The 13,774-nt window shown below is 36.2% G+C and overlaps 1 protein-coding gene across 5 annotated transcripts in view; it reads right to left on the reverse strand.

Moving 5' to 3' along the window:
* ADAMTS19 (ADAM metallopeptidase with thrombospondin type 1 motif 19) overlaps window positions 1-13,774 on the reverse strand; it is a 266,721-nt gene that overhangs the window by 40,819 nt on the left and 212,128 nt on the right. For all 5 annotated transcript variants that reach the window (XM_002744633.6, XM_035290949.3, XM_078364939.1 and 2 more), the window contains one exon: window positions 6,189-6,324. In XM_002744633.6, the coding sequence (XP_002744679.3) occupies window positions 6,189-6,324 (136 nt within the window). The remainder of the gene's footprint in view (window positions 1-6,188; window positions 6,325-13,774) is intronic.

Genomic DNA, 13,774 nt, shown 5'->3' on the forward strand with positions numbered 1-13,774 from the left:
TATCATGGCCAAATTTACAGAAAGGGAAACTTCGGCACACAGATGCTTAATAACTTACCAAAGGTTACAAGGTTGAGGAGCCAACAATTCAAATGAGGCTGTAGATTACCTCACAGGAGAGATGTGTCAGTATTAGCAAGGTGAAAGAAACCTGTGATTGACCTCTTAACTGGACAAAGCAATCACCAAGGTATTGTGCTTATCAGCAGCCAGTAGATTTCTATGATCAGGCTATATCCTCCCAGATAGAGCTACATAGGCTTCTTTAGGCTAGCCAATATCTAGCTGTGATATGATCATAGACATTGGAGTAGCAGACTTGGGCTAAACTTAATGTGACCCCATTTTAGGGGCTCTCAGGAGTCCATATTATTCTTTGATTTCACTGATTCACCAGCTAATACATATGTATTTTAATACCTAAATGGAGATTCACCTTAAGGACCACTAATTTAAACACCTGCTCAAAATCACTTCAGGAAATAACTAAACCTATATCAGAAAAGCGATTCTTAAAATTTGGTGTTCTGTATGATTCTTGTCAATAAAAATGTTCCTTATATTTCTCATTACTTGGGCAATCTTATAGGAAGACCCAAATTAACTATTTCAGCACAATATAGATCAGAACCCTTAGTTTATTTGCGGGTACCTTATTAGCTGTGTATATTTCTGAAATAATACTTATTAGCTGTAAGTTTGTATTTTTAAATTTGTGAAATGGTGTTTTTTATTTTTATTTTTCTTTGAGACGTAGTTTTGCTCGTTACCCAGGCTGGAGTGCAATGGCTCGATCTCGGCTCACCACAACTTCTGCCTCCTGGGTTCAGGCAATTCTCCTGCCTCAGCCTCCTGAGTAGCTGGGATTACAGGCATGCGCTACCATGCCCAGCTAATTTTTTGTATTTTTTTAGTAGAGACGGGGTTTCACCATGTTGACCAGGATGGTCTCGATCTCTTGACCTCGTGATCCACCTGCCTCGGCCTCCCAAAGTGCTGGGATTACAGGTTTGAGCCACCGCACCCGGCCGAAAGGGTTTAGTTTTATATTGCCTGACATACAATAGTTTCAGGATATATTATATATAATAGTATATTTAAAATGATTCATAATTATTCATATATTTTTTCTAGCATCTTCTCCCACTTGTTCACAAAATAAACCATATGCTGATCTTGCTCACCAAACACTATTTTCACCTCATGACATTTGTAGAATCCTCTGCCTGGATCCTTGAAAGCTAGCCCCAAGCCCATTCCTCCTAGAAGGGCTTCTCCAGTCAACCAACAGGGATTGACCTTTTCTTTGTCTCTATTACCTGGCTTTGTAGCACTCACATGACTTATTAGATATTCCCTAGGGAAGCAGAGGGACTCAAAGGCTACCTAATGAATTTGACCTTCTTTACCTCTGTAGTATATGAGTTCCTCAAAGGCATAGATCAATGTTTTGTTTTTGTTAGCATCCATAACGCTTTTACATAATAGCTTTTCAACAACATTTCTTTTTCTTTCTTTCTTTCTTCTTCTTCTTTTTTGGGATGGAGTCTCACTCTGTTGCTCAGACTGGAGTGCAATGGCACAATCTCAGCTCACTTCAGTCTCTGCCTCCTGAGTTTAAGCCTCTTTCCTGCCTTAGCCTCCCACGCAGCTGTGACTATGGACATGAACCACCAAGCCTTGCTAATTTTTGTGTTTTTAGTAGAGAAGAGGCTTCACCATGTTGGCCAGTCTGATCTCAAACTCCTGACTTCAAGTGCTCCACCGACCTTGGCCTCCTAAAGGGCTGGGATTATAGATGTGAGCCATTGAACCCAGCCATAAACATTTCTTGAAATGGAATTTATGTTTCTTTCTGTTTTACAGAAGTAACCTCATTCCAGATTTACCAAACCCAACTATTTCTAGCAATGCTCCACATTTTGAGGAGTCACATCCTCTTATAGCCTAGTAAATCTCATCTGTAAGTTAGTGCAATTGAAAATGATTTCATGTTTCTATTTCTGAGAAAGGAAATAGAAGGCTGTACAAACTTATTGTTTCCTGCTCTATCAAGCATGTTGCAGACCTGCCATTTTGCTTTGGAGTCCCCTGGTAGATTTCTCCTAAAGTGCATATCGTCCAAATTTAATTTACTTTCTGCTTCATATTTCTGCATGAGAATATCCAGAAAATAATCCCAATCTAAGTCCATCTATATATCTTTTTCAGCTATGGAACCCAGAAGATGCTACTGGGTTCTTCTGTACTGAAAAGATAAGTATTTGCAATTTTATGGAATCCTATATTTTTTAAGTAAAATTAAAATTTGAGATCTTTAATATAATTGTAAAAAGTTCCTTTTCCTTTTCCTTCTGAAAACCACTGAAAAATAAGAACTAAAATATAAAATGTATTCTAATGAAAGAAAACATTTTTGTGGTTTAGAACTTACCTAATTTGGAAGAATCCCATTTCCTTACTTGTAGGAGACTTTCTACTTACAAAGATATTTACTAGCAAATTTGTCTATTTTATATTTGGGCCATAGAATGCCATCAGGCCATTTAGTGGCTTTTTCAATAAACGTGAATGGAAATTAGAATGCTTTTTAGTAGGCTGGAGAAAGGGGAAAGACAGGAGGAATAAAGGAAGGGCTCTTCCAGTAAGTCTTGGAAAGTTTTCCTGTGATGACCCTTAATAATTGCTCATGTTCACTTCTTTCTTTCCAATATTTTGCTTAACTTCACTAACATCACAGCTTGGTGGTTCAAAATAAATTGCCTCCCTTTCCAAGGGAAGGGAGATAATAATCTCTAACAAAAAGACTTCCAGTCTCCAGCTGTAAAAATTTCTCACTCAGAAATGTACTGACCTTTTAAAATTATTCATTTTACCAAGTCATTATCGAGACATTTTTCACCAAGATAGTTGAGGTCAGGGAATGAACAATAAATAGTGTGTTGTATGTACACTCTGCTCTTTCATAAATCAACTTAGGAAACAACAGATGTGCTCTAGTCCTCAAATCCAGCTCATTCAAGATTCCTGATGTATCAGAAAATGCTATGGCTCTGTCACCAAATTGGAATAATCATATGGCATATATAACAAATCGTGTTTTGAAGTATTTTAATATTATTTAACACAAGATAACTTAGCATCTTAATATCTATTAAAAGGGTTAGAGAAAAAGAGAATTATGAGAAACAGCAGTAACAGTAAGGATCACAGTTGTTTAGCTGACAGGGCCAAGGCCAAAAATGCTACTTTGTGTATCTGTCCAGCACTGAATGGAAATGACCCAAGGGCCTGATGGTAGGCAAATATAATTCCCTAGGTCACTGTACCTGATTACTACTCTGTATCATGCAAAAGCTTTACTAGTTCACACACTTATGCAGTTAGGCTGAAAAGCCTGCACCCAGGAATGTGCAAAGAACGTAACATTGCTGAAGGTAGGTTCATGTGCTTTTCTCTTATCCACATCCTTTAATATATCATTCTTCCTATTCTTTTAGAAGCATATGTTTGCCTGGTGTAGGACTGTTAGAGCAGGAATGTAAAAGACAACAAAAATTGATAATCAGCTTCTACTACTATAAAGCAAAAATAGAATTCTAAGCCCCCCAGCTGACTGAATGGACCCTCTTCTCTCAGCTAAGGGGAGTTAACTAAGCTTGAAAAATTAGTTAAGACCTTTATGTGAAAGGAAGGTAGTTAGACATGCCTCATTATTATTCTCCTGCCTTTGGAGCTCAAGCACACAACTGACCAGCATTAACATTAAAACACAGATCCTAAGACTGACAGAATAGACTCTTCGTAGTAATAAGTTACTAAATTCCAACCTGACTATTATAACATCACATGACAGATAGCAGGGCCCTCAAATAAACCAAAGTATTTTACCCCATAATTTGACATATTTTGAAATGGCCCTGCAAAGCTGTCTCTTGTTGGGGAAATTTACATTTTAGAGAGAATCCCCTTCCCTTTCCAGGTCTTATGCTGATCCTTTAGAGACTAGCTGAGAGTCCAGTACTTTTCAAGGGTATAAATAGGAAACACTGCCATCTATTGCCCCTGGAGGCCAGCCACCTATGAGACTTCATCTACATAATATGAAGCTTGGTCTCCACAACCCCTTACGTTAACCCAAATACTCCTTTCTATTGCTTGTGATAGATCTTTAGATAATTTAACTCTCAACCAATTTCCAATCAGAAAATCTTTGAATCTACCTTTGACCTGTAAGTCACCCTTCCTCCAGTGGCTTCAAGTTAGACCAAACCAAGTTATGCCTCACATGTGTTGATTGATATTTTATGTTTTCCTAAGACAAATAAAACCAGGCTGTAACCCAGTCACCTTCAGCACATGTTGTCAGGGCCATGCGAGACTATGTCATGGGTCATGATCCACAACTTTGACAATATAAACTTCTAAATTGATTGAGACCTGTATCAGATACTTTTTGGTTTACAGTACCTAAAATATATTGAATTTACAGAAAGCAAGCCTTGAAATTCAAACTTTGTAGATGAAGGAAGTATTTTTCCAAATTCTCTTTAAGCTCTCATTGATGTAGAATGGCTAGATTTAGAGGGCGTTAGTAATTGAATTTGTGTGTGGGGTGTGAATAGGGAAATCAGGACAAAGCATAAGCATTTGCCTGCATGACACTAATTTCCAAAGAGATTATTTAAGAAAGAAAAGCTCACCAGGATCGGTGGCTCACGCCTGTAATCCCAGCACTTTGGAAGGCTAAGGCAGGTGGATCACAAGGTCAAGAGATTGAGACCATCCTGGTCAACATGGTGAAACCCCGTCTCTACTAAAAAAAATATAAAAAATTAGTTGGGCATGGTGGCACATGGCTGTAATCCCAGCTACTCAGGATGCTGAGGCAGGAGGTGGAGGCTGCTGTGAACCGAGATCGTGCCATTGCACTCCAGCCTGGGTAACAAGAGTGAAACTCTGTCTCAAAAAAGGAAAAAAAAAAAAAAAGAAAAGCTCAAATGTGGTTAATTAGCAACTTTGTTTCTCTCCTTCCTCTCCTTCTTACTTCACCCATACCTACTCTTTGTGGTAGAGGGCCATGAAGACAGTTATATCAGTTATAAACTGCTACACAATGACAAATTATTTGCCTATCTGATTTGTAGGGTGTGTAAATTCACCGTGAAGCCATTACAGAAGCTCTTGTGAGGGGAAGATCTATCCTGACTACTTAAGAACATACAACTATGTCCTGACTCACTGGGCTTCAACAAATTCCTGAGTGTCAGGACAAAATAAATATTCCTGTCCCAATATTCAGAGGAATCAATGCAGCCTCATTCTTTGTCACACAATCCCTAAAAATTTTCAGGATTTCAGACACCCAGCAGAGTCCCAATCAAGCTAAGCATTATATTATGTGGAAGCAGGTGGATTGGAGCCCTGTGTTGGTAGTCATGCCAAGTAGCCTAGTTGCTAGGCTGGTACAAAATTATACTCAGGTTCCACTCATCTGTATTTGCCCAAACTTCCAGTAAGTAAGCCATGTGCTTCTTTCTTCCTACTCCACTTACAGCTGTTCAGCATTGCTGTTTTGTCCTCTACTTGTGAATTTCTTGCCTGCTTTGTTGCCTAATACTCGTTGGGGAATGTCAGAAGAAACCAAAGCATCCATGGTCCAGTAACTGAGACCAGGGTCAGAAAGTTGGTGATCAGAGATCAGGGACTGGGCAGTTTGCCTTGGGAACTCTGGACTAGGAAGTGAGAATTTAGCCAGAGGAACCAGAAACACTACACTGGCTCTGTTCTGCTGGGGTCTGGGTCATGGCAGTCCTGTTTTCATTTATGTTACTGTTGGCAAATTCTAAAACACCATTTTAGAGAATTCAGGAGCAAACAGCTATGTTCAATCAAATAACAAGGTTTTTGAAGAGGGGACCTAGAAGTTATGAAATTATTATAAATAAGAAGTGATTTTAATTACTCCTCAGCAACCATCCTTCCCAATACCTCCTCCTTAAGTGGAAAATCTTGGCCTTGGTACCTTGCTTTCTTAGATCTTGCTTATTTAAGACCTTACATTTTGATACATATCCTTTTGCAATGTTTTTAAGAAAATGTGATTCCAATGATATTTTGAGTGTGTTTTAAAGGCCAGAAATTTAATGGACAAATAATGCTTTAAGGTTCACTGGAAATAGGGTTACCTTGTTTGACATGGTTGCTCATTGCACTTTCGAATCTGTGGCTCTGGCTTGGTTAAGTATTTGCATTTCTTGTTGTCCACAATACTGGTATTTTTGCTTGTGATTTTTGTGCAGGACACTGTTGTCTTTCTTTCTCCTGAAAAGAACAAAGAAATAAGCCTTTATGTAATGGATTTAGGAGCTGTTCATAGGCTTGTTATGCTTATTTAGAAAATTTTTTATAATTTTAATTTTTATTAAAAAATTTTTATTGCTTCATATTGGATGTAGAGGGTACATTTTAGGGTACATGTGATAATTTGATACATTCATATAACAAAGGGTAAGTGGGATGTCTGCCATTTAAATATTTATCTTTATGCTAGAAACATTTAAATTCTCTTCTAGTTATTTTGAAATGTACTATTAATGTTAACTATAGTCACTCCATTGATTTATTGAACAATGGAGCGACTTATTTCTTCTATCAACTTTTCTTTTAGATTCAGAAGGTACACCTGTAGGTTTGTTACATGTTATATACTTTTCAAAGATATTTTAAACACATTTTAGATCCATGAAGATATTTATAATTTACTTAACAAAACGTACCTCTAGGCTTAAAAGGGATGAGTAGTAATTTTTTTCCTTGTTAGAATTTAAATGGCAAGTTTTATATACAAAGTAATCACAGCAACATAAATTAGTAAGATACGAATTGAAGATACTATAAAGGATGGTGGCTATCTTTTAGCATTAAGTGGTGAAGAGCTATATGGCTAATCTACGTAATAAGCCTTCTGAAACCACATAAACATGCGCACATTTTATCATTTGGTTTGTACATCATTAGTGCTTTATAATAAGTTATGGAAAGCACATTTGAGTATAAATCAAACCTTCATCCTATCACCTCTAATAAAGACGCCAAGAATTCTAGAAATCTTTACCCAAATGATTGCCATCCTTTATAAGAAAAGACATGGGACTCTTTCCATCTTTTACCAGATTCTAGAAAACTGACTTTTCTACTTTCTCTGGTATGATAAAATTTGATTATAGGATGTAAAAATGATAATTTTTATGCTGTATTCATTTTGCTTACAGCCCTATTAGCAGACTTCCTTTACAAGAGTTATATTTTTCATCTTACATTTAAAAAGTCTAGTATGTGCTAATTTCTCTTTCTCTTTGTAAAAGTCTTATATGTAACATTCTTCTGAGTAAAAACAGATATGCATCTGCATAATATTTAATAATCTTATTTAATTAATTTTTTGACATTATAAGATAGTTAAGTCAGCCCAAAATTTTGAAGCTAGGTAGGTCATGAAGAAGTAAGAAGACATCACAAGTCTACTGTTTCATGACTGAAAAGCCCATTAGTTAGGGTCATATGACTGACATGCATGACAATTAGGAAGCTTAGAGCATTCATGCTAGTAATGACAAACATGAAAAGCTGGGCTGGTGGCAGGGAAGTCATTCTGCCATTCAGTAAACAGAAAGAGGGGCTGGCATCAAGAATGAGGAGGAAGGGATATAGACAGGCACTATGAATAATTTTGGAATACCTTTTACTTTAGTTTGAATGGGAGCTTGTAAGAGACAAATGGGTGGCCAAGTAAAAAGAAAAGAACAGCTCTGGGTTCACAGTTTTTCCTTGATTTCCCTCTCAATAGCTCTGAGCATAGTCCTACCACAGTTTGTAGTATAAAAACAACTGCAGGCCAGGCGCAGTGGCTCACACCTGTAATCCCAGCACTTTGGGAGGCCGTGGCAGGTGGATCATGAGGTCAGGGGCTCGAGACCAGCCTGACCAACATGGTGAAACCCCGTCTCTACTAAAAATACAAAAAAATTAGCTGGGTGTGGTGACAAGTGCCTGTAATCCCAGCTACTCAGGAGGCTGAGGCAGGAGAATTGCTTGAACCTGGGAGGTGGAGGTTGCAGTGAGCCAAGATCGTGCCACTGCACTCCAGCCTGGGTGACAGAGGGAGACTTCATCCCATAGAGCAAACAAACAAAAAGAAAACTGCATTTATATACATGTGTAAATTATTATTTAAAATTAATAATTATTATATGATTACTGCATATCATGTTATTAATATCATTTGGACCTGCAGTTCTATTAACAGAGATAATACAATGTTGGCTAAATTATTCCCTTTTTAGGAAATCTTGGAGCACTGATGAAATGCAATTTATTCTATGGGAACTCAATATAGACAAGAGTGTCAAGTAGATAACAGGCCATTTCCTTTGAGTAGAATGTGATGTGCCTCCTACCAGTACTCTGTGGCATTCCAGAAGTGTACATTGGTGGGCCAAGAATGGGGAGGGCCTTGAGATGGCACCCAACCACAGGTTAAAGAGTAGTTTAGGAAAAAAGCATGGCCTATAGGCAGATGAATTAGAAAACAGTACTCATCCTCTACACAGAGGCAGCCCCACAGCAGGCTGCTTGCCTTAGCAAATGGAACATGGACTAGATTGCAGTCTCCTTGGCTGAAGACTTTATGCAGTACATAAACCACCTAACCAAATGTGGGAGCTACACCCTCTGAGGTCCTCTTGAGGGAACCTTTGCAGCTCATGCAACAAGGTGATCTGATGCTAACTTGGAAAGGAAAGGCAGTCTTTCATGTCCCTGGCAGATACTTAGAAGCTGTCCTGTTCCTTGGTAGGTCAAGAAGGATGAGGTAGGGAATCAAATTTAATCACAGCAGTGCTCAAAACACAACAACTTCAGATAATTTTCAAATAAACTGCTAGAGAAACAGAAATGACATTATGCTCATTTTTTTTTCACATGGAGGAAAACAGGCATCACGAGGTAAGATTTACCTAAATGTAAAAATTTGGGACAGATTTTTGGTCAACTTCATAGCTTCCTATACTTCAGGGGCTCTTTTGTGACCTGAAGTTCATATCAAATAGATGTTCTGCATATTTTGCATAATGCTAGCTTACATATCATTTCTACATTATTATGATCCCATAGCCAAAAGCAGGGATAAATAAATAACTTATATGAAATATAAATTTTCATTCCAAAATTTAACTTGAAACCTTTATTGACACTTTTACAGAATAGATGCAGTTTAATGAAGGCATTTTGCCAACTACAACACAACAAGATGATGGGCATTATCCAGAAAGCTTTTGCGGAACATTTATGTAGTCACAGAACAAATAACCCAAGGCTGCTTGTAATGCTTTTTTCCCCATCCTCAGAAAATATCTAACATTAGTTATATTAGTCTACTGCTAACATACTGAAATGTTGAAAAAGAATTTTTTAGCTATAAGTATTGGTATACAAAAGAGATACAGGTATGGCATCATTTTAGGGCCACATTAGTGGTTTTCTAAGAAAGTATAAAGGTACATGAGTATAAATTGAGACATTTCTATTTACATTGTAAAAAAGGATTCACACATGGTAAGTTTTTGGCAGCTAGGGGAAGCTTAGCCCTTTAAAAAAATAAAATTTCATTGAACAAAAACAATAGAATTAGAAAAAAACTCATTGCTCAGCTACAGACACATTACCTATAAAAATACAACTAAGATCTTAAAGTCATATGGAAATGTTATTGTTTGAGTTTTTCTTTTATATATTTAAATATCCCAGCCAACACAGGAAATTTCCATTATAGTATCTAATAGCAGTATCTACAATTCATCCAATACTGTAGTACCTAGGGACAAACAGAAAGTGGTGAAGTAATTAACTTTCTGCCTGAATTACGAGGGCTGTAGGCTGTTGACAGAGTATTATTTGCTTTATGGTGAGTAACTTCACCTCTTGGTCATTTCCATTAAATAAGTCCTCGGGAAATCTGGATGTTTTGAATGCAATTATAAGTAAAATAAAATAACTATTATGCATTCATCTCTTTATTGAATTGCAATATCTGAAAATGAAGAGTAACTTTTATTTACTAACTCTTTATGCTTTGGAAATTTAAGAAAGACTAGCCATTATATCAAGTAAGCCTTCTTTTCCAGTCTTATAGTTAAGGTGACACTTTTTACTATAAAATATATGCTCTGGGCTGGGCGCAGTAGCTCATGCCTGTAATCTCAGTACTTTGGGAAGCCGAGACAGGCAGATCATGAAGTCAGGAGTTCAAGACTAGCCTGACCAACATGGTGAAACCCCGTCTCTACTAAAAATACAAAAAAATTAGCTGGGTGCAGTGGCATGCACCTGTAATCCCAGCTACTCAGGAGGCTGAGGCAAGAGAATGGCTTGAACCTGGGAAGCAGAAGTTGCAATGAGCCAAGATCAGGCCACTGCACTCCAGCTTGGGTGACAGAGCAAAACTCTGTCAATAAATAAATTGTGTGTGTGTGTGAAAATTTCAATATGCATAACTGAAATTTTCTATGCATTATTTAACATTCTAAAATTTTAAACTGTAGACCTCCATAAGGCAGAGACTATATGTGTGTTTGTGTCTGTATGTGTATAAACTTCTTTATAATTTTTGTAATTTTCTTTTAAAATTTCTACTTATTAATTTTCTATTGGATTAACAATGGCCAGTAAGCATGAGAACCAAAAGTAAATATACTTTAATGAGGATGAAGGACACTTCTCTGAGCACTTTCTAGAGCTTTGTAAAATGCTAAATTTTTTTTATACCTACATTTATTTAACTTAACTTTCAAAATCATGTCATGCTATTTACTTTTTATCCTTTTTTTCCACATTTTAAAAAATATTATTCCCTTAGGGTTTTGGCTGAGAGTGTTAAAATCACTATTTCACTTTTTTAATTTAATGAAAATAATTTATTTTGCTTTGTTCACATACCTAATATACAACAAATCTGATCTTGCCATTTATATACATGCAAATATTTTAATGAGATCCCATAGCTGTTAAATGTAACTTAAGTGTTAACATAACATTCAAGGACCTTCAAGACCTGGCTTTCATCCTACTTTTCTGATCAAATCACTTCCCACCCAGCAATCCTCATATTTTATACTCTAGTAATAACATTTTCATTTCCAAGAAAGCCTTCTACTTGGCACCTGGGTGCCCTTGCACCAATGTACATCCTTGGAAGGCTTTCTATATCTTCCTTTATCACTGAGTATGGTGATTTCATTATTATCTGACTTCCACTAGATGGACTATGAATTCTCTGAAAGCAGAGAGCCACCTAGCAACCGTGAATGCATGGTCAGTAGTGGTAAAGGAACGAATGAGTAAAATATAAGCATATAATTGAAGCTGTCAGTGCTTTCTGTACTAAGAGGTTCATCTCAATACTATGTTTTCTAAAATTGTGAAAAAAATCAATTACAAATTAAATGTCAAATTATCAGGAATCCAGTTTCTCTTTTGCCAGATCCAGTTCATGGATTGTCATGTAGGTATTAAAAAAACAAAATTATAGTTTCTGTCAATATAAAATGTTTTTATTAATAAATGAAAAAATATCAAATTATATTAAATATTGAAATAAAATAATGCAGATAAAAATGGAGAATATATTCTGGTGCATTTTCTTTGGAAAATAATGTTTATTTTGATTCATGGATAGTACCTTCAAAATGTAAAAACAGAACAGATCACACCCTTAAAGATGTTCTTTCCTGTTAAATATATATTCTAGAGGGTTTTAAAAGGTATAGGCATTTGAATACTGAGATGTTTTCCTCAACCTGGACCCAAAGGCTTGGATAGCTCCTAACGATCTGGATATGGACAAGAGAAGCAGTGTCTAGAGGATCCCAGGACAGTCATAAGCTAGACAGACTTGGACTGGTGTGAAGAATGTGGAATGCTGGCTTATTTCTTTTTCCTTCAAAGTAGATTTGCTTAGGATTTCCTGAAAGCAGTTTTAACTCTTCATGTGTTTCAAAACAGGTTATTGAATCTTTGGGTCCTCATTCTATTTTATTTAATCTATTCACTAGATCAAAACAAATCTTAAAGTTATGCAGTTAATAATGACTCCACACACAATTCTCAGATATTTTGGAATAGTACATTTCTCATGCCTCTGAAAACTAAGATCACTTAAAACAGGTCTTTAATGTCAAAGGAAACTTGTAGCATTCTGATCCACACTTCTGAGGTGCCAAAATAAATTTAAAGCATTCCTTCAGATATTTTAAGATGTTTTAGAACTCTAATGCAAAGTAAACCTTTATTTCTCAAAAACCATTTTTTAAGCCATTTGAAAATAAAAGAACTAGTTTTAATAACCAATGCTAAAATAGAAAATGATATGTCAATTCAAATATTTCTAGAATTATTAGATTCTGAAAAGACTAACAGAAAGTGTGATAACTCATGTACATATGTTAAACTGTTGAAAAATTTTACCTGAGATCATCAGCCTTCATTAAAGATTTCAAGGTAATATTCCTTTTAAAAGAGAGAATTTTTGGCCAGGCACAGTGGCTCACCCCTGTAATCCCAGCACTTTGGGAGGTTGAGTTGGGTGGACCTTCTGAGGTCAAGAGTTCGAGACCAGCCTGACCAACATGGAGAAACCCTATCTCTAGTAAAAATACAAAATTAGCCAGGCACAGTGGTGCATGCCTGTAATCCCAGCTACTCGAGAGGCTGAGGCAGGAGAATTGCTTGAACCCAGGAGGCGGAGTTTGTGGTGACATGAGATCGCGCCACTGCACTCCAGCCTGGGCAACAAGAGCAAAACTTCATCTCAACAACAACAACAACAACAACAACAACAACAACAACAAAAAAGAGGTTATCTTAGGCTTTTCATATCTTATAATAACTGACACTAATAAATTAATACAAATGCGTAATAAATTAAGTTCCATTTGAGTTACCATTTTAAAACTTAGTTTGAGATGCTGATGTAAAATATAATTATGATAAAAATTAGCTAGATAACTGTCTTCTTTTAAATTTCATTTTCCCACTTATTATAGTATTGGCAATTTAATATTTTACAACAGAATTAGAAAAATAACATCTTATACATAAATTTTATACTGCCCTGTGATACTTTATTTGCTCATACTTAATATTCTTCTGAAGTAGAATACTATTATTCCTCTTTGCGACTGAAGACAAATTTTGCATGAATCTGTTTCCAATATTCAGTGCTTTGAACTTACTCTGATTTAATTCATGAATATGCTGAAAGATTAGAAAGCTCTTTCTGGCTATAAAGTTGATGATATGAAGTCAGAAATGATGCTATCCTTGAAATTCTGTCCATCCACTTTATTTATGAACTGCAAAGGAAAATAATATCCAAAACCCAGAACTATTTTGGCATTGAAATGAATATGGGTCCCATTAACATAGAGATAATTGAAAACTGTTGACTAAACACAATGGAACAGTTGGAAGAGGAGGTCTGTTCAAGCACGAATCATATAGGAGCTGTATATTATTAGAATAATTATTTTACAAAATCAGCCATTTGAAATAAAATTAAGAGCATATCTAAATTCTTACATAGCAGAATATAATAAAATGTCCATTCGCATCCAAAGAAAACCTAAATAATATGTAGAGAGCATGCTGTATCTTGTGAAAAGAAACTACATTAAGCCTCCTTAGCCATTCATGAAGGCAGTAGGATAAGGAAGAAAGA

This window comes from Callithrix jacchus, chromosome 2, assembly GCF_049354715.1.
Source record: "Callithrix jacchus isolate 240 chromosome 2, calJac240_pri, whole genome shotgun sequence".
NCBI classification, from domain to species: Eukaryota; Metazoa; Chordata; class Mammalia; order Primates; family Cebidae; genus Callithrix; species Callithrix jacchus.